General features: G+C 30.7%; 5 protein-coding genes across 5 annotated transcripts; 4 read left to right on the top strand and 1 right to left on the bottom strand.

The window, feature by feature from the left end:
- The first annotated feature begins 1,204 nt into the window (after nt 1–1,204).
- Nucleotides 1,205–4,346, top strand: LOC145753952 (NAD-dependent protein deacylase sirtuin-6-like). Its single transcript, XM_082570506.1, has 8 exons — nt 1,205–1,386; nt 1,927–2,014; nt 2,582–2,740; nt 2,985–3,108; nt 3,214–3,297; nt 3,379–3,505; nt 3,607–3,719; nt 3,811–4,346. The coding sequence occupies exons 1-8, from the start codon at nt 1,321–1,323 to the stop codon at nt 4,115–4,117; spliced, it is 1,068 nt and encodes a 355-aa protein (XP_082426632.1). The 5' UTR covers nt 1,205–1,320; the 3' UTR covers nt 4,118–4,346.
- A 120-nt stretch (nt 4,347–4,466) lies between these two features.
- LOC145746542 (UDP-N-acetylglucosamine transferase subunit ALG13-like) lies at nt 4,467–5,689 on the top strand. The gene is made up of 4 exons (XM_082564816.1): nt 4,467–4,582; nt 4,757–4,919; nt 5,216–5,354; nt 5,567–5,689. Exons 1-4 carry the CDS (start codon nt 4,505–4,507, stop codon nt 5,673–5,675), a joined length of 489 nt encoding a protein of 162 aa, XP_082420942.1. The 5' UTR covers nt 4,467–4,504; the 3' UTR covers nt 5,676–5,689.
- A 24-nt stretch (nt 5,690–5,713) lies between these two features.
- On the top strand, nt 5,714–10,369 carry LOC145746525 (condensin-2 complex subunit G2-like). The gene is made up of 4 exons (XM_082564815.1): nt 5,714–8,642; nt 9,043–9,239; nt 9,418–9,763; nt 9,873–10,369. The coding sequence occupies exons 1-4, from the start codon at nt 5,714–5,716 to the stop codon at nt 10,007–10,009; spliced, it is 3,609 nt and encodes a 1,202-aa protein (XP_082420941.1). The 3' UTR covers nt 10,010–10,369.
- Nucleotides 10,370–10,578: 209 nt separating this feature from the next.
- LOC145751543 (kynurenine/alpha-aminoadipate aminotransferase, mitochondrial-like) lies at nt 10,579–20,355 on the top strand. The gene is made up of 11 exons (XM_082567723.1): nt 10,579–10,662; nt 10,796–10,840; nt 11,084–11,257; nt 11,343–11,553; nt 11,961–12,170; nt 12,238–12,300; nt 12,418–12,486; nt 12,799–12,909; nt 13,048–13,174; nt 13,776–13,984; nt 19,889–20,355. The coding sequence occupies exons 1-11, from the start codon at nt 10,625–10,627 to the stop codon at nt 19,946–19,948; spliced, it is 1,317 nt and encodes a 438-aa protein (XP_082423849.1). The 5' UTR covers nt 10,579–10,624; the 3' UTR covers nt 19,949–20,355.
- LOC145751534 (uncharacterized) lies at nt 14,132–19,481 on the bottom strand. The gene is made up of 6 exons (XM_082567711.1): nt 17,424–19,481; nt 17,058–17,207; nt 16,759–16,902; nt 16,051–16,297; nt 15,691–15,838; nt 14,132–14,931 (listed from the first exon to the last, which is right to left on the bottom strand). The coding sequence occupies exons 1-6, from the start codon at nt 18,857–18,859 to the stop codon at nt 14,549–14,551; spliced, it is 2,508 nt and encodes an 835-aa protein (XP_082423837.1). The 5' UTR covers nt 18,860–19,481; the 3' UTR covers nt 14,132–14,548.
- Nucleotides 20,356–20,747: the final 392 nt, after the last annotated feature.

The following is a 20,747-nucleotide window of genomic DNA, read 5'->3' on the forward strand; positions in this document are numbered from 1 at the left end:
TAAGCAGTCAATTTTAAAAGAGTGAATATTTAAACTGGTAAACTTTTTTAACTTGATTAATTTTTTGATTTACACATTCAGGACTTCAGTATCTTCATGAGTTAACCAACTACTACACATGTCGCTTAAGAATTGACATTCAGTGGTTCGACTTAGATGTGGAGTGGGGAGAATGGTCGTAAGAAAACTCTATTAAATATTTTACCAAATCTTAATATTAATATGTTAAATTTGTGCGTGGCAAAATTGTTTTAAACGTTTTTTTTTTAAATTTAAGATCCTTTGTTGTCGAACGCGAAGCTGAATTTTATCATTTAAGGGTGGGAAACTTTACGGGAACATTAACGAATGGAAATACTTTTCTGAGCGATGTGCCGTTTTCTACAAGAGACATGGACAACGACTGGTAAAACAAGAATAATACTTAAGTATTTAAATAAAATATATATCAAAAATACCAAAACCCAAACGCTAAGAATTACTTTTTAGGAGTGGTCGAAATTGTGCTTTGGAAGAGGATGGTGGATGGTGGTTTGATGATAATTGCCAAATACCGGAGAGTTTAAACGGAGAAATTCGTACCTTCGGAATGAGAAAGACAAAGATGTCAGCTATTTGTGTTACACTGGAAGATCTGTATCCAGTTACTCCCATATATTAGTAAACACGTGTGAATTGTTGACTTAGCTAGAATTACGGTGCGACATAACCGGTGCTATTTAAACAAACGGTATATATAAAATCGTATATAACAAAAAGTACTTGCAAAATAAAATAAAATGTATTTTCGTTATTGATGTAGTTTCGCTTGGATAACTTATCGCCACGTTGTCAAATGTGATATAACAAAATTCTAGTCGCAAGTTCTGTTTTTTAATTTTTTTCTTTATTTGTATTTTACTATCAAAAATATACTAACCTTGCTTAAATTTTTTTCATAAAAATGCCGTTGATGTTTATTTGTTAAACGCACCTGAACAAATAAAAATTTAAGTTTAAAAAAAGTTTTATTTGGTAACTTAGTGTTTTTTCAAACGCGGGAAACCATTTTATCCATAGAAATCATAATTTATTTGTTATTGTCAAGATTAAAATAAATGTAAGCTGGTGACTCGATAAACCACATTTTGCGTAAGATTTAAAACAAGTTACAACTATTTTTTAAAAAATATATAAAAATAAGCAAAGTATTTAAAAGTAATTTAGCTTTGTAACTGTCAGAAAGTTGTTAATTTAAAAAAAAGATAAGAGTTGCCTGTAAATTTTTATTTTGTATAATCGAAAAAGGATTTTTAAGGTTAACAAATAAGTTTATGCACAATGTCAGTGAATTATGCATCAGGTTTATCACCCTACATAAATAAAGGAAAATGTGGTCAACCAGAGGTAAGTATATACAAATATAAGTTATTTACCGGCAGCGTCTGACTGTCTGAGCGTGGTGTCAGGGTGTAGTGGAAAGAACAATTGCTACACCACCATGAGGTCGTGGGTTTAATCCCCACTGCTCTCATGCTGTAGTACTCTTGAGTAAGGCGCTATAAACAGTATGAACTCCTGCTGAGCCAGCACTTAATCAGCAGCATATTTACCGGGCAACAATAATCTATAATATCCCAAACTGCTAAAGGCAACTCGAGACTGGGTCGGAGTAACAGTTGTTACTCTATGTTCAAGTTGCGCATTCAACTTTCCCACATCGAGGATAAAGATATATACAAAAAAAAAATTTTTTTAAATATATGAAATTTAAATTTCACCACTAATGTTTAATAAGTTACCTTCTAATCTTTCTGTGTAACGAATTAGACTATTATTTTACTATTTATGTTATTGTATATGATTCAAAATTTTTAGTTTAAATGGTTTTAGTTCTCTATGTTAAATATTTGTAGTTCAAAAAAGTGTTTTTAATTTTTTATATAGATGGTTGATACTGAGCAAGATATAATCGATAAAGCTCATGAACTTTCTGAAATGATTCGGTCGAGTAAAATCGTTGTTGTACACACTGGTTTGTAAAAGTTTAAGTGTTGATTATGATTTCAATATAATCCAATCTGGAGAGTAGGGCAGTTTTCTACGAGATGTCGTGCGTGCAAGCGTAAAAAATGGCGTCACCGCGCTCTACTTGTGCACACTTGATATACGTTTGCATGTTTTACTTAAATATGCTACCACAAGGCGTCAGTATTGCGCGTGTGCGAATTTTTTTAAAAACCAGGCATGCAAAACTTTAATTTCAGGCGTGCGTTTTTTTCACTGAAAAAAATTTTGTGCTTGCACGCTGCCCTACTTTCCAGACTGGAATATAATGTAGTTTAACTGTTTAAAAATTTATGTTTATGGCCTAACACTTAATCATATACCCTTGTTGCAATGTCTGAATGCAGTTATTAAATATTAGGAATAGCATAAAACTTCTCTTATCTTAAATATGTTTAGTTTTATTGATAATATTGTAGAGAATTAAGCACAAACTTTATTTTAATTATATACATTTAAAATTAGTTTAGTTTTTAAATCATGCAAAATCCAACTAATTGTATTTTAGACTTAATGTTTTATTTTTTATTTAAAGGAGCTGGGATAAGCACTGCAGCTGGAATACCAGATTTTAGGGGACCTAAAGGGGTTTGGACCCTGGAAAACAAAGGGGAAACACCCACAAGTGATATCAAATTCGATCAAGCTATACCCACATTTACACATCGCTTATTGGTAGAATTGGAAAAATTGGGTTTGTGTTTAAATATTTAAAAATGTTTAATTTGGTTAAGTTAAAGGTATAAAAAATTAGTAAACATAACAATAACAGAAAAAATATTTTAAATTTTTTTATTATTTTTTAATTCTTTTTAGTTTTCACTGTCTATAGTGTTATCTTTGTTTTATTATTTTGGGTTATATATATAACTTTCTTAAATTACCACCAATTTTATATATGCATATAATTATATTTATACAACTGGAGTAAATTGTAGGTTTGATTCATTTTATTGTGTCACAAAATGTTGATGGACTTCACCTACGTTCCGGTTTTCCCAGAGATAGATTAGCCGAACTGCATGGTAACATGTTTTCACAAAAATGTCAGAAGTGCCTAAGGTAAGTCAATTTTAAAGCTACAAAATCCCTTATCTTTAAAAGTTTAACATATTTTACTTATATGGATCTAATTGTTTAAAGGATTTAAATTGTTTATATCACTAGGGAATATATTCTTGGTTATGTAGCGCCAACGATGGGTTTGAAATTTACCGGAGAAAAATGTAAAGTAGAGAAAAAACGTGGATTGTAAGTTCACCTTTTACCTAAGCACCTAAGATAATAAATACCTAAGGTTACAAATATTTTTTTAATTTTTGTTTTTTTTAGATGTCGAGGTCACTTAAAAGACACAATATTAGATTGGGAAGATGCTTTACCAGTTGATGAACTTAATTTATCCGAAAAATTTTGCAAATCTGCAGACTTAAGCATTGTTATTGGATCTTCCTTACAAGTAAACATACATAAAATATCTTAGTACATTTTAATTAATTTTTTATAGAATATATATACAAAAAAATAATTTATTTTTTATTGTGTGTTTTTTGTTTTTAGATTGTTCCAGCTTCTGGTCTACCCTTGTTTACAACCAGAAATGGAGGAAAACTTGCAATAATTAATTTACAATCAACTAAACAAGATAAACATGCACATCTTAGAATTTATGGGTAAAAGAATTATAATATTGGAAAATTTTTAACCTAAGTAATAAATAATTTTTCTTGTTATATATATTTTATAAAAAAAATATTTTTTTAGTTATGCTGACGATGTTATGAAAATTGTTGCCTCTGATTTAAATATAGAGGTTCCAGAATATACCGACCCTTCTTTATGTCTTTATTCTTCGCATCCAATTCCTCCCCTTATGATCCACGAGAAAAGAAAACATCAGGCACGAAAAAGAAAATTCGGGGATCCTGTTGCCAATCCTATAACAGCAACAAGCAACACAGAATTTAAAATTGAAAACAAACTGGTTAAAAAAGAAGAAAAAAAGGAATTTCAAGTCGAAGTTATAGCAACGGACCTTTCATTTATTGACGATTTAACGAAATTTGAATAAAACTTTTAATTTTGTTTATTAATTATGTTTATTCAAGGTCTTAGTAACTATGTTTCTGCACAGTTTTGATATTTTAGTTTTTTGTCGCCTTTTTAATTTAATTTTATACTTTTTAAATTTAATTCCTTAAACACAACTACTACAACAAAACATTAATTATAAATTTTTGTAAAGAAATAATTAAGGATTTTTTGCAATGTTTTTGGCATTGTAAAATCTAACTTCTGTATATTTACAACATATTTGCACTTTAATGTTAATATGATTCTCAACTGATTTTGTCCAATATATTTAATTAAGTTTTTAAAAGTTTTTCATTTTGATTTACAACATTTTTTTTTTAGATACGTAGGCGATTTTGTTTTAAATTTAATTGTTTGGATTTCAATGTCAGTTTTTGTCACTGTTGGATCTACAAGGTTTGATGGTTTAACAGAGCTGGTGATAACAAAACCTATAATTCAGGTAATTAGATTTTAAATAATATCAAATTTTTGGTGCAATTACTTAAAAAATAGTTTTTGATTTAAAAATGAAGTAGCATACAGCAGGTATATTTGTCTTATGTTTATTTATTTTTTACTATAATCAACTGCTTAACTATTGTTAAATTATTTTTTCTTGTGTTTTGTAACTTAGATTCTTCGAAGTCATGGCTACCAAAAACTAACCGTTCAGTTTGGTAAAGGAATTCAAGAAGTTGAAAATATTAAATTATCAGATTTTACTGTGGAAGGTTATCGATATAAATCTTCAATTTCAGAGGATATTAAAAGTGCTGACTTGGTTATTAGCCACGCAGGTATTTATTAGTGTGGCATCCGTTTTTTTTATTTTAAATAAAATATATATAATTGATTTACAGTGAAAAAACGTTGACATTACTGACTGTTTACATAGTACATCTGTTATATTTATAGTTAAAAGTTTTATTGTTAAAAATATTTTGTTGTTATCTATAAAACTATTTAAATTTGAATACTACTACCTTACAACATACTAGAATATAAAATTCCGTAGCAATTTATGTTTACAAATTGGAATGAATTGACAACGGAATAAAAAAATGTATAACTAGTCCTATTTGTTTATCTTAAGGCGCTGGAAGCTGTCTAGAAGTTTTGGAGGCCAAAAAACCATTAATAGTTGTTGTGAATGAGAAGTTGATGAACAATCATCAACTTGAACTAGCTCAACAACTTTACAAGGACGGCCATCTTTTATACTGTACTTGCAGGTTAATTAAATTTATAAAAATCAATCTTTTGTTACTTTTACAAAACTTTATCTTATATTACACTCAAACTATTCATTTTGTAAATAATTCTTTAAAGGATTTTTAAGTTTTATTTTTTAAATCAACAGCTTTGTTTTTTAGCTGTAAATGTTTTTTTTTTAGTTAAGGCAATTTATTTAATTTTTTTCCTAATAGTGAATATTTTTTTCTAGCACACTTCTTTCAACATTAAAAGATTTAAAGTTGGATACTTTAAAACCTTTTCCATCTCCGAAAGCTGCCCAGTTTGCTCTAATCTTAAACTCGCATTTCCAAATCTAAATACTAAACTCTGAATTTTATAAAACAATTAAACAAAAATGAGTCGATCTGAATTATTGAATGCTGCTGAAAAAGGCAAGGAGGAATTTTATTCATTTTTTAGCGGTCTTGAAATAGGTCATAACGAAACTATTTTAGTTGCAAAGAAAAAATCAAATCGTATGGTATCAACTTTGAATGATATTTTACAAGAACTGAACAAGAATCAAATTGAACAAATATGGTCAAATGTGTTTGTTATTTGCACTGAAGTGTTAAAAGATTATGCCAGGGCTTTTAACTCGTCCATCGATCTTCCTGAAAATGAGGACAGACAGAAAGAAAAATTTGACAGAATTTACTTGGAATTACTAAACATTGTTGCACTTTGCATAGCTGCATTGCAGTTAGATTCAATGAACACTATTCCCAATTTTATCAAAACTGTTTCAATATTACACACATCTATGTTAAATCTTAACAGCGCTGCTGTATCTAAAAAGTTGTGTGAAATGTTTTTGTTGTGTTGGCAAAAAGAATTACCCAATAAAGAGGGGTTGATAATCAATCCTTTAATTTATCTCTTATCTTCCTACCTTGAAGTTCGTTTACAGCCTAAACAGCAATCCAAAATTGCTCTGATAGAAATCTGCAATTTTCAAAAAGCAATTGCAAGTCTTGATTTATCTGAAGAAGCAATTGCTAAAATCAAGGACATTGAACTAAAGGAAAGTGTAGTTGAACTTCGCCAACTGTTGATTTCTTGTTCTTTACATCCAGGTTTTTTAAAAGGGGCAACAGGTCGCAAGTTTGTTGCCCACGTGATGCTTATACACACCGATGTCATGAAATGTGTACATCGAGCAATTAGTGCTAATATTCCAAAACAAACCAACTTCAGTTACCTAGAAGGTTATGGATATATTTACCATATAGCATGGATGCTAGGTTCTGATGACTTTAAGTTAATCATAGAGGAATTTGGAATTCAGGATATCATGTATTGTTCATTGCATTCTCCACGGCAAGATCCGAATATATTTTCGTTATACCACCCTATTTTGAAGGGTATCATTGAGCATAAGAGTTCGCTTCAAGTTCACCATATGCTTACAAGGTTATACAACCCAATTATTTGGAGAGCATTGAAGGCCAGAAATGCTATGGTTCGAGCAAATGCTGCTGAAATACTGTTTGATGTTTTTCCCCTTACTTTTCCAACAGAAGGAGGAAATCAAAGCCATGAAAGAGAGCAATTCATCGTAAAGCAAATAAATGCAATTAAGGATCTTGTAAATGATAACTATCCACAAGTGCGCTGCGTTGCCATTTTGGGTTTGTGTAGAACTTTGGAAATCTATTGGGATATTATTCCATCGAAATGCATTGCCGAGCTGCTGCAGTGTGTTTTTAAGACCTGTGCATTCGATTCAAGTTCTGTGCATGTTAGAGAATCCGTTTTTAAAGGAACAATCATCTTGCTTAGAAATCTGTGTGCTCACCCAGTTCTGAAAAAGCTTCTTCCCAGTGTGGGACAGTGTTTGCATGACACAAGCGAAAAAGTAAGAATTTCATTTGTCGACATGCTCCTGGAAGTGAAAGAAATCAACATGATTGCATTTTGGAAAATTTGCCCAGTCGAAAATTTGCTGGCGCAGTTGGAAGTAGAAAACAAAGCAGTGAGTAAAAGGTTGGTAAACTTGCTACATGGTTCCTATCTTCCACAGCCAATGGACTTTAAATCCTGGACCACGAGAATGCTTTGTTTTTTAAAACACAACATAATTGCTGCCAGAAAGTTTTATCTGTATTGTAATAAGCTAACAGCGAAAGAGTGTGGTTTATTCATAAACGAAATTTGTTGCACGATTTGTGGCGCAATAGGTAACCAACAAGAAGAAAATGTGGATGCTTTTAATGATCCGAATATTATTGCGGGTTTTCTGGAAGTGATTTGTGTACTGTGGAAAACTTTCGAAACTAATTTGGCTCGTGAAATGAAAAACAAAGCAAGTGATAAGGAAGGGGAAGATTTAAGACTGATTATGAAAAAACTAACAGTCAAGACTCTGCCTCAAATGACTCACATGTGCTTTAGGGAATACCATGATGAACGATGTTTAAATGCTTTACTCTTGATCTCTTCCTATCTTCATCCTTCCAGTATTCCTATTTTTAGTAAGGGGATTATCCCGAAACTTCGCGACTTGCCTGAACTAACTTCGTCATCTTATTATTCCATGTTGATTAAGTGTATAGGGGAATGGGGGTGGAATAAGGAGCTGTTGGAACTTATCTGTGAGTGGATGAAAACATCCCTGATCGAAAAAGAAAACACAGATTCGGCTCTATCTAAAACGAAATCACGAAGATCATCGAAAAGATTGTCAAAAAAGCCTAAACCAAAATCCGTACAATTTAATGTCGAAAAAAGAGATTCTAGACCAGACCAGGCTTTAAACTATCTGTCAATATTGCTGGAAAATAATATGCGGACAGTATATGCCAGTGAACCTTGTAGGCAATTACTGTTTGAATTGATTGATCACTTTAAAAAGATTAAACAAGAGATAGAAACCAAATTACACGGCCAACCTGGCAAATACACAAAATGGAATGACTCGATGCTGTTTCGGGCTCTGGCGATATTTTGCAAACTTTTATCAAGTATGCATTTGTCATTAAAAGCAACTTCCGAAAATGAGGAGGATGTTAAAGAATGTGCTGCTTTGATAGAAATTTATTCTCTAATTGATTGGTGCGAAAAAGAAGTTATAGGTTCACTTAGTTTGTCGTCGCAACTATTCCAAGATCAAAGTTTGTCTACTTCTTTAATTACAGCACCCTCTTCACAACAGGTTTTAGAACAAATGTCACTCGCTAAAATGGCATTGGATGTATGTTTTCCTGCTTTACTTCATCTTATTGAGAGCGGGGTTCCAGTCAAAGAAAGAATTTTACAGTTTTTGGAAGTTTTCCTTGAGACAGGTAAAAGTGAATACATTTTTATAATTTATTAGATTATTTAAAAAAGTAACTTTAAAACTGTGCTTATGTTGGTGATTTAAAAGCACTGACATTACTATACTTAAAATTGCAAACACTTCACTATTTGCACATAACCTATTTAAGTGCAAAGCCTTTAACAATATATATCTGGCAACTTACTCTATACCCCTGCGTACTGTAAAGCTGTTGATAAACTTAAACTTAACCTGTGCCAGATGCTTCCCCTAACCCTCTGTTAATTTGGCTGCGAATAGACTACATATCGGTGTTAGATCAGTTACAAGCTTTGATAATATAAAGGATAACATATTTATAGAATTAAATCTTTACCAAGTAAGTTATTTAAAATTAGGGTAAACTTTTTGATTTTTTTGTACAGGTACGAAGGTTGTGGATTACATTGGATTTGTGCTAGCCATGTTTGACAAATTACATCGAGGACTACTCACTCTAAATTGGGCACAATCTGATCAAGATAGTTTTAGTAAACAAAAGGAAAACATGCTTGCAAGTTTTGATTTGATTTTAGTAACTTTAATGTCTTACAGCAGAAAAAGTCCTGAAGGCTTTCATCAGGTAGGTTATCTTGTTTTTAAGCTCAGAAAATTAGTTTATTTTGTTTTTTCCACCTTTTGTATAGTTTTGAAACCTAAACACTACGATCATGATGTATTTTGTTCACATTAACTTCTGCAAAATAATTGTTTTTCTGGATTTATATAAAATCTGTTCTTGTATATATATTTTTCTGTAGAGCTTTAAATCGGAAATTCGCGGCAATCTACTCCATGTACTACAGCGCGAGTTTCAGTTGAGCAGTGGGTTAACAAAAAAAACTTATCATCACATTACAACAAAGCTAATATCCTCCATTCTCTCTGATTTACATCATCATATTTGTAATTCGCAAACCTTTCACATGAATGATAGCATAGCAGACTTACCAGAGTATTGTTCTTGTGTTCTGCCTGTTGTTTTGGGGACATCTGCCGAATGTGATTATATTTTCTCAAACACAATTCCCCAGATTGTCGAGGAATCTGAAAGCAGTAATGACATCATTAAACCTTGTATTTCACTGCTTCACACACTACAAAAAGGTAACAAAAATGATTTTATATATTATTTGGAATTTAATTTTTTAGACTTTACTTGTTATTTATATTTGCAACACCTTTTATTTAATTTTTTTCGCCATGTATTCTTTAGATTGTAAAAACAAATCTGCTGCCAAACTGTGCTATGACAAGTTATTAGGGAACCACAAGATCTTTGCTGATGTGCTAACTGAAGTAAATAATGAGTTGGCCAACAACTCAGGCCTTTTGAATGATAGTATTGCTTAATTGAAGAAACTTAATTTGCAATCATGAACAAATTGTACAACTTTGGGTATTTTTTTGTTTTTAAATCAAGCTGTACACATATTTTTGATAAATATTTCTTGGATAACGGAAGCATACATAAAAAAGTTTATGAGTAGTTCACATTGTAATGTAATATACATTTCTGGGTGTATTGTTCTTAGAAAAATTCAATCTTGTTTGTAAATAAATTAATACAGTACATTTATACATTTTGTGGTTATACAAAATATAAAACTTGTGGTGTCTAGTACCCAGGCTTTTTGTAGAACGTTGGTTTGATTTCCCTTGCTTACATGCTTCAACCCCTTTCTGGCTACTACCTAAAATAAAGTGTTACTAGTGCCAACTTCCAAAAAAAAGCTATTGACATGTTAATAACCACACAATATGATTAATAATATTTAGAAGGTTAATGTAAGTTTGTTTTGGATAACAAATGTTTTCGTATGTTTATATCATATGTCTAGCGTGAATAAAAAAATTGAGGAAAAACTTTAAAATTCTTACACAAACTTTCTAAACAGGGAATGCACCAGTTTTACAAAACAGCTGTAATTACCTATATTGCCTATTTCTGTATATAACAAAATTTTTATGTCAACCGAAACCAATTTTAAGATGAACTTTCAAAGGTAATTTTTTATAGACTTATGTAAATAATAATAACTTTAATAAATTTGCATTCTGCTTCAGTCTCTTACAATATATCATAAATAAAATCTGGTTATTCTGCATAATTAAAAATCTGATTTATTTTTAATTTAGGTTTATTACCCTTGCTAGTGCTGCACGTGTGCAGTCTCCTATTAGGTAAGTGGATTATATTTTAAAGAAAATGTGTTGTTAGGCCTCCTAGGTTTTTAAAGATTAAAAACTATAAATATTACACAACAAACAAAAGCATTTTGCAATCAAAAAAAATTTTTAATTCAAATTTAACATATTTATAAAGGTTTATAGTTTATTATATTTACTGATAATTTTAATTTTACTAATAAAACTTATCAAATCTCTTACACTTTGTTAAATTTTAATTCAACTTTTTGACTTTAGAGAGGCAACTGCAACAGCATTAAAAGATCCCGAAATGTTATCTCTTGCTACTGGGTGGCCAAATACAAAGTTGTTTCCATTTAAAAAAACTGAAATAACGATGCAAGATGGAAGTAAGATTATTCTGCAGGGAAATGAAATGGAAAGGGCACTGCAGTACTCTGCAACAGCGGGGTAGTTTTATAATTGAGTTTTTAAGTGTTTTTTATAAAATTTTTTTCATGACATCAAAAAAATTTAATATTTTTTATCGACTTAGGACACTTGGACTTTTAAAATGGATCAAAACTCTACAAAAGGAATACCACAACCCACCTCTGCTAAGTGATAGCACAAGAGATGGTCATGAATTGGGATTTTGTGTTACTACGGGTAGTCAAGAAGGTTTGAGTAAAGTTATGGAGATGTTAATAACCAAAGGAGACAATGTACTATTAGATAACCCGTGTTATCCTGGAACCTTAGCTATGGTAAGTAAATGTTGGTTATATTTTAATTTCTGCATTTGTGTTTTTTTTGGCCTTAGAGATTTTGATTTCATATTAGAGCCTACTTTTTAAAAATTTTTTATTTAGGTTTTTCGGGTATTAATGAAAGTAAATAAAAAGATATACAATAAATATTACATTATCACGACGAAAAAAATGACAATTTAATTATTTAAAACATGCCATAAGAACTAATTTGTGCATAAGTATTTTAAGTTAGTTATGGCATGTTCACCTAACCCAGTATATATAAATTAAATTTATATTAATTACGATCAAAATAAAATACATTTAAAGTTACACATACAATAAAAAAAAGATTGCTTTTAATTTTTATTTTGTTTAAATATTTTTGCCTTTTTTATTTCATTAAAATATTTTTTGTATAGCTGAGGCCAATGAGGTGCAACCTTCTTCCCGTAAGTACTGACAAGCATGGAATGAAATCAAAAAGTTTGCTACAAATGTTAGGCAAATGGAAGCCCAGTGATGCCAAAAACAAAGAGTCAGACATACCGAAAGTGATTTATACTATTCCCAACTGCGGTAATCCTACAGGTGCCACAGCAACTTTGCAGAGAAAGCAAGAAATCTATGAGGTAAAATACTGGGCGGTTTTTAACTTGTCCTCTATTTTTTTATATATTCTATTCTTTAATTTTATAGATAGCTCAACAATATGACTTAATCATTGTAGAGGATGATCCTTATTACTTCTTACAATTTAACGTAAGTATTTTTAAAAAAATATTAAAAAAAACTTTTAGTAGTATAAATATTAGTTTGTAACATTATTGTTACAATGCCACTAATTTTTTATTTAAATTATTTTTGTAATAAATGCAGGATCTCATACCAAGCTATCAGGCCATAGATGTTGATGGCAGAGTGATAAGATGTGATTCCATGTCAAAGGTAAGTTAATAGCAAATATTAAAATGTATGTTTTGTTTTATATAAAATGACTATAATGTAAAATGTGAAGACACTTCAGGATTTTTATACAAATTTTCTAGTTTTTATTTTTGCTTACTTTAAAAAATTTAAAAACTAAAAAAAAATAATTTAAAAAACTTTAAAAAATTTTCTTTATATTTGAGCCAGTTGCTTCTTACTAGTTTGCTGTGACCATGTTACAACAATTTTTTTTAATTTTATTTTTATGCTTTCTTTGTGTAGTAGCCTATTTTCATTAACTCTTTTTATTAAATAATATCTGAATTTTAGGTTTTATCGTCAGGATTGAGATTAGGTTGGGTAAGTGGACCGCAAGCTTTTATAGATAGAGTTGTTTTTCATCAACAAGCTACCTCAATGCACACCAGTACTTTTGTTCAGGTTTGAAAACAAATTATTCATAAAACAACAACTTTTAGAAAATACCTTGTGAACATTTTATGCATTTTAAATTTGCACATGGAGAATATACAATATATATAGAAATACGCTTTTCTTCAAGTTTTATTTATGTTAAAGGTAATGGCAAGCAAACTTCTTGATGATTGGGGTTTAGAGGGATTTGCAAAACACATTATAGAAGTGCGAGCTTTTTATGAAAGCCAACGAGATATTATGTCGAAAGCAATAAACAAATGGCTTTCAGGTTTGCACTTTAAAAAGAATGCTAAGATGGTTAATCAATTTCATGGCATATCTGTTTTTCAAAAGTTTATTTAATTTTAATATTTGTTTCAACTAAAAAAATTATGGTCATCTTTACGTTTCATTCAGAACACATATCAGGTTATGTATCATTCAGAACACTAAAAGACAGGGCGGACATTTAAATAACTGGCACCATGGTGTAGTGGTAAGAACACTTGCTACACCACATAAATTGGGGTTTAATTTCAACTGCTCTTATGCTGTAGCGCCCTTGAGTAAGGCGCTTTAAATGGTATGAACTCCTGCTGAGTCGGCACCTAATTGGCAGCATAATTATCAAGCAATTATAATCCATAAATATCCCAAACTGCTAAAGGCAACTTGAGACTGGGTCAGAGTAAATGAAGTTACTCTATGTTTAGGTCGCCCATTCGACCTACCCACATCGAGAATAAAGATATAAAACATAACATAAAAATGGCTAAACATTATTTAGCTGTGACTATGATATATTAAATGTTTAAATATTTTTAGCAATAATGTATTGATTGTTAGATATATCTTTAATATTTAAACAACTCATTTTTATTTCCTTATAGGGCTTGTGGAATATGATGAACCGCAAGGTGGGATGTTTTATTGGATTAAATTAAAGGATATCAGTGACACAAGGAGCTTGGTGCAGAAGTTAGCATTGAAGAAGAAGATACTCCTGCTTCCTGGATCAGTGTTTGAGGTGGAGGATGGAAAATCATCTCCTTACTTGAGAGCTTCTTATTCTTTTGCAACAGAGGAACAAATAAATCAAGTAGGTTTTTTTTTTATTGTAAGTTACTTAACTAAATCTTTAGTTTTTTTAAAATCTTATGTAAGATAGTGGTTATGATGTGAGCTTTAAAATAACTGAAATAACGCCAACAAATTTCAAAAAAAAAATTTAGTTTATTGTCATTTTATTCTCATTAAATCTACCGGTAAAATCGTAAAAAGCTAAAAGTAAAGTCGTTGTAAAATGTTTAAAAGAAAATGGATATAGCACAATGCAATTGAATTTGATATTTAAATATTGCACGATTTGTCAATAATGTTAGAATACTATTGTTAAAAGATCATATATACTAAGAACTACTAGGACATTAAGGATAGATGTTATACCACATACAACACACAGTGAACTATTTACAAACAAACAAAATAAATATATTTCATTAGCGAACTAGCGAGCTATGCTTCAGCAATCTGTAGTGTTCGTGTAATTATAAGTATTCATCAAAAAAGTAAATCTTTTCTGAAATATTTATCAAAAAAAAGTAAATCTATAAACATTATAAATATTTATCAAAAAAATTAAAGTTTTTTTGAATCTATTTATTTAAACTGAAGTCTCATATGAATGGAGTTGTTGATCATCGATAGCACCACTAACTGTTACTAAAACTTCATTAGACCTCAACACTGGATTAGAGTCCTCCACACTATAAAAGCTTTCTGGATTTTGTAGCAAGTTTGGATCTTGCTCAACTGTAGCATTGTGATGTGGGCTGAAACGAACAATTTTTGGATTTGTCTTTCCTGAAAATTCACCGATGTGACTGTCCAACTCGGTATTATATATTTGGGTTGAACACCCAGGCATTTCATCAAATCGGTTGTTTGAAGAGTTGATGTGATGAGCTGGGCTGTGGTCTGGTGTTACAGGATTGTTATGAACATGAACAGTCACTCGAGTGATACCAGCTTCCTCCAAATTGTCATCTACAGAAAAATTAAAATTAAAATTTTTTTTTTTATAACAGGGAACGAAATAACGGGTCGCTATTCGCTAAAAGCGAATCGTTTTTTAAAATTAGCGAATCGTTTTTTACAAATATATTAGAAATAGCGAATCAACAAAAAGAGGTTCAGGCAGTGATAAAACTCTCGTGTATATTTTTACGATCTATTTTACACCGGTTTCACACTAATTTAATTACATCATCATAATCCTGCGTAAATGTAGGTTACTATAGGGCATTTAATAACAATAACTTCCCATGTTTTGGCAATGTGTAAATTTCGCTCCCGAGATCGTTCAGTTGTTGCGCAATTTTTTAAATGCATAACACAGCCTTAAAAGAATTAAAAATGTCTCGTTTTTGTGCAAAATATTCTTAACGATTGTTTAACAATACGTTAACGTTACATTTTAAAAATGCCACGCAACGCGTCAAGTGTTACAAAAAAACGAAGATTATGACTTGAACCTAATAATTACTCTAAAAATGCGACCTCATTTTTAGCGAATCGTTTTTTAAACGTTAATTCGTACTCTGTATAAATTATTAAGTTTAGCAGAATATAGCAGACTCGATATACTTAGTTAGCAGCAGTAAGTAGCAGGTTGTAGCAAAACAAAATAGAAACGAGTTTTGAATAAAAAAAAATGCCAAAAAATTCATGAAGGGCAATGCACAACAATCTAAAGTTCCTATGGATCACAAAAAAAGTTGTTAAAAATAGTTACAGTTGTTATACCTGAATCTCTGCTATCTGTGTCACTTGAGTTTTGCTGTTGCCACATCCATCTTCGCCTCATCGTAAACACTGATCCCACAGATGTAGCGAGCGTTTGACTTCTTTGCATCATGCTGGAACTCAGTTTCTCAATGTTGGTGTTGATGTCCTAGTAAAATTGTAATTGGTAAAAATTTCTACAAAAAGATTGCTTTATGTAGATAAAGAATGAATGACCATTAAAAGCACCAAGTGAATTACAACGATTTGCTTATTGTCAAATATCAAATAGCAACAAAAATTAAGCTACCAACAGTCAAAAGAAAGGCCATACATAAAATTTTAGGCAAAGTTTGGAAAGTTTTGACTATTTTTTGATACCTGAATAGTTGGAATACTAGGCATCGAAATCGTTGGCATTGAAATACTTGGCATTGTGATGTTAGGCATGCTAACACCGGGCATCTCGATATGCAAGCGATCTTTAATATGAGCGGCATATTCCCACATGTTGTTGGAAAACTCTGAATGGCGAGCATCGTAGATTGTTTTCTTAACTGTGTGAGCACCTTTTATAAAGCTGTCCAGAAACATGTTCTGGCAGGTGTAATCATACCTTCCATAATATCTGTAAAAATAGTTTGGTGAAATATTAAAAGTTGGTACTGAAGTCAGTGTGCTTTTTATACTTTATTTTAAATTTTTGTTATATATATAAAGAAAATTTTATATTTTCTTGTTAACTGAAGCCTTGTGATAATTTGAGGCTTTCTTGTTTTGTGTGAGCATCGATTTATAATCAATAATAGCATCATGTTACAACCCTTACATTTCCCGGAAAATGATTGATTAATTTGTTGACACAACCACAATATTTACTTAAATTTTAACAAGTTACTTAGTTGGTGCAGAGGGTGTATAAGCAATGCCTCAAAACATTTTGACAATTCAACATGATTTGATATCATATAAATATTCTGGCCTTATCAACTGAATTTTTTTAAATAACGTTCTTTAAATATCACAGGATGTGACCAGACTAGACTTTGTTATTTAATTAATAACAAATTTTACCTACACATTGTTTACCTGTTAGCAGCATTAAGTGAGGCCAATGACTCGTCCATTAGTTTAGTTTTTTGTCTGATTGGGGGATTAAGTTTTAATTCCTCTTCCTGCTCGCGAATTGCTTTCTTGTACAACCTTTTCTTTTGAATGTGCTCATAAATATACCTGCACAGAGCAAAAAATCGTAAAAACTAAATTTAGGTAAAAATTTGCTATGTGATATGGCCTTATTTGGAAAAACATTTTTCTTACAATTTAAAAACAATCATAGAATATTTTTTTAAATAATTAATTTTGTTGAACTAAATGTATTGACATACATGCACATATTGATTGAGTTAACCGTAATAGCAACCATAAAGGCACAGCAAGCAACAACGATGTAGATGATTGTACTTGTGTGGCTTAAATAAACACTCAAAGCCACGGTTGCATTTACAATTGAGATGTTGTTGTTCTTTGCAAAGCATCTAAAAATACAATTTAGTCATTGTGAAGATAAATTAATTACCCAACCTATTTTTCTGTGTAAAGACTGGGATTTTGAGTATAATTCAGGTTACCAATAGAAAAGTGGAGCTAATGACTAGCAATTATAGATAAATTAATTCCGCTTTATTAATTTAACCTTAATTACCTTAGTCAAGTTAAACATAAATTCAAGTGTTAATTTATTTCAATTTTACCTATAAATTCCAGTTTTGTCTAGTTTAACATTTTTTACTGTAAGAACTTCACCAAAAGGCGACAAAGCAAATTTATCTCTTTGATCTTGACTGTTTTGTAAAGTTTCAATCGACACTAATTCACCTTTTGGTGAAATCCAGGTCACAATCGGCTTACGAATCCCATCTGTTGAGCAACTCAGTTTTCCGTCTTCATATTCTTCTGCAGAAACGTTGTTCGGAATTCCAATTACTGCGTCAGTACAGATAAGTTCCTTGGTTGGTACATTGGTCAACTTTTTGCCTGAGAGTGTTTTTGGAATATCACAAATGATTTGTACTATGGTTCTATTTGATGCAAGTAAACTAGCTTGTAAATCTCGTTGATAACAATCACATGACCAAGGATTGCCCATAACTTCTAAACTTTTTTCAAGATTTCTCTTGTTGTTAAAAAAATTTAAAATTTCCACTGGAAGGTGCTGTATATAGTTGCTACTGATGTCTAGTTTTTGTAGGTTCATTAAATAGGTAAAGCCAGCTTTATCAATAGAAAGAAGCCTATTTGACGGAAGATCGATAAACTGAATATTTTTATAGCACGAGGATTGAAAAGTAGCAGAATCAATATAGGAGATATCGTTATTTCTTAAATTAATTGAGGTTAGACTGGTAATGCCTGCCAGCAGACCATTACATTCAGGAACTCTAATTAGACTATTTTGAGAAGCAATAAAAGATTTTAGGTTAGGAGGTAGAAATTTGAACTCATTCGCGCATTCTTCTATTTGCCTTTGCAGCGATGTGTTTGAAAGATCAAGCAAAGATAATTTGAGCAAGTTATGCAACCCAGAGTTACATAAAATAAAGGGGTTATTAGATATATCCAAGCTAGTCAATTGTGACAAATTTTTTAACCCTTGGATTTCTTTAATTTTATTATTTGTAAGGTTTAGTCTTAAAAGGCTGGAACTTTTGATTTTAATATTTTGAATATTGTTGCCAGATAAATGCAATGATTGTAGCGATTTAAGTTGTGAAGATGATTGTGTCCAACTGCTATCTAATACACTATCTGTTATGCTTAGTTGCAATAGACTTGCAAGATTGCCAAATAAATCAGAAACACATTCTTTTCGATATACATTTTGAATATTTAAATGAGTCAAGCTATCAAAATTTGCCAAGTACGTTTTGTTAACTGAAGACAAGTTAAAGCAATTTATTGTCAGTTTTGATATTCTCGGAGTTAATAATTCAGAAAAAGTGCTAATATTAAAATCCCGGTTACATTTTGAAATGGTGGTATTTTCGCTTTCTGTAGGACCATTGCAAACAAGTTCTACTGTAGAATTCTGTGCACCAATACAAGTACAGAAAGTAGGACAATTTAAAGCAGCATCTCCAGTAATAAAATATATTTGAATGATTAGAACAAACAACTGCAGGATGGTCATACTTGAAAGCAAATTATTATTTAAATTTTAAATAGGATGGTCAGATATGCAAATTAGACGTCACGCATTTTTGCTAGCCTGTCATGTCTGTAGTAAAATGTAAACAATAATTTAACAAATTAAAATAATTTTTAGATTATACCCCAACCATAAAAAGGTTTTTGGATTCTACTGACTAAACTTGTTTGTCTCGGCAAAATCATTAGTCATTTAACTAAATTAAAATTAGTCCTTCACTCCGTTCCGGTTTTAATTTAGTTGTCGGGTTGTGTTTCTTTCTGCCTTCTCAAAGCCAAAGTGCAGAGCACTGACATGATAGGCTAATTAATTGTGAACTTTTTGTTCCCTTTGTTACAAAAAAACACATGTGAACTGAAAACACGTAAACAAAAAATATATTTGTCAACATGGGGGACCAGAAGCTTCGGCCGTGAGAAGCTTCGGCCAGAAGGTTCGGCCTGCAAAAAACGCGGGGGGTCGGTGACGAAATTGCCGCGTAAAATGTCATTTTAAGACCATATTTTACCGATATTCAAAACAAAATTTGACAAAAAGTATAACACATAAAAAAAATTTAATAAGTTGTTACGATAAAAGCTTCTCACGACCGAAGCTTCTGGCAACTTCAACATGTACTTAATTTAACTTCTGTGACACAACAGTTAGCTTTCGATCAAAGGTCGTGAATGACAATCAACAGAAAACACTTTTTCGTCGTAGGTAGAGTAGGACAAAGAAACAGAAGAAAATATCAAATCTTAACATCAAATTTTAAACACTATTTTTTGTATATTAAAAGATTCGGCTTTATTTGTATAATTTTTAAAAACCTGTTTTTTTAGATATTTATGCGCGTTTTCTAAACATAAATTTCATCTATCATGTAAAAGTACAGCATCTTGTTAGTACCCATTCGTGTTTTCGTTAAGTTTTAAAATCTGCTTAATGTAAAAAAACGTTGCAGTATATTAACCATCATATGTTTAACAAAACAGATACTTATAACTTTAAGGATTTTAACTGTTTTAGGGATTGCGGTTACTTGCCGAACTAATCCGAGAAGAACTAAATATATCAGGAGATCATTAAATTGATAATGAAAATTGCTATGTATGTACATATGGTAATTGTTGGTGATCATGTCTACACAGAGCCTTAAAATAGTAATATTTTCAACCGTTACTAGCATGTCTATACAAAACGTCAATTTATTTATCATATTTTATAATAACATATTTTTTGTATAGGCTATAAAATTCGTTTGGTTTTATAAAATTTTAATAATCAAATCTAAGTAAGTTTATGTTGTTAATATTGTACGTTTTCGGAATATACACAGCACTGTTTTACATAAATTAAGTTACGTATTTAAAAGCTTGTTATTTAAACCTTTTGTTATTATAACCACTTAATACTAGGTTATTTATTTTTTTAAATTATTTTTTGTGGAATTTTGTTTTTGCTTTTTTTAAAGTTATTGGTAATCTGTGATTCAATTTGTATTAAAAAGAAAAAAATATGCTATACCAAGAAATGTTTGACAATGGTGGTTACACAGAAAAATATCGAATACATTTTATACTACTTATAAAAAATTCGTGTAAAATATGCTTTTTGTCGTAGTAGGTTCAATAAAAAAGTTTAGTTTAAATGTGTATTATATTTTAAACTATTTAAGCTTTTTGCTTGAACCGAGCTAAACGAAAAAGTTTTAGAAGCCAATGCAAGTAAATGTATTAATAGATTATACTTTAACTTGATATTACCATATTTAGATTAACTTTTTTAATAAATTTTATTCGAGGTATTTTTAGAAGTTTAATCGCCAATAATAACTTTTAATGCCGTCGGCATCACGTTGGGTTGCGTAGGCTGCCGTAGCACTGCA

This window comes from Corella eumyota, chromosome 1 (assembly GCF_963082875.1).
Source record: "Corella eumyota chromosome 1, kaCorEumy4.1, whole genome shotgun sequence".
In the NCBI taxonomy this organism is placed as follows: Eukaryota; Metazoa; Chordata; class Ascidiacea; order Phlebobranchia; family Corellidae; genus Corella; species Corella eumyota.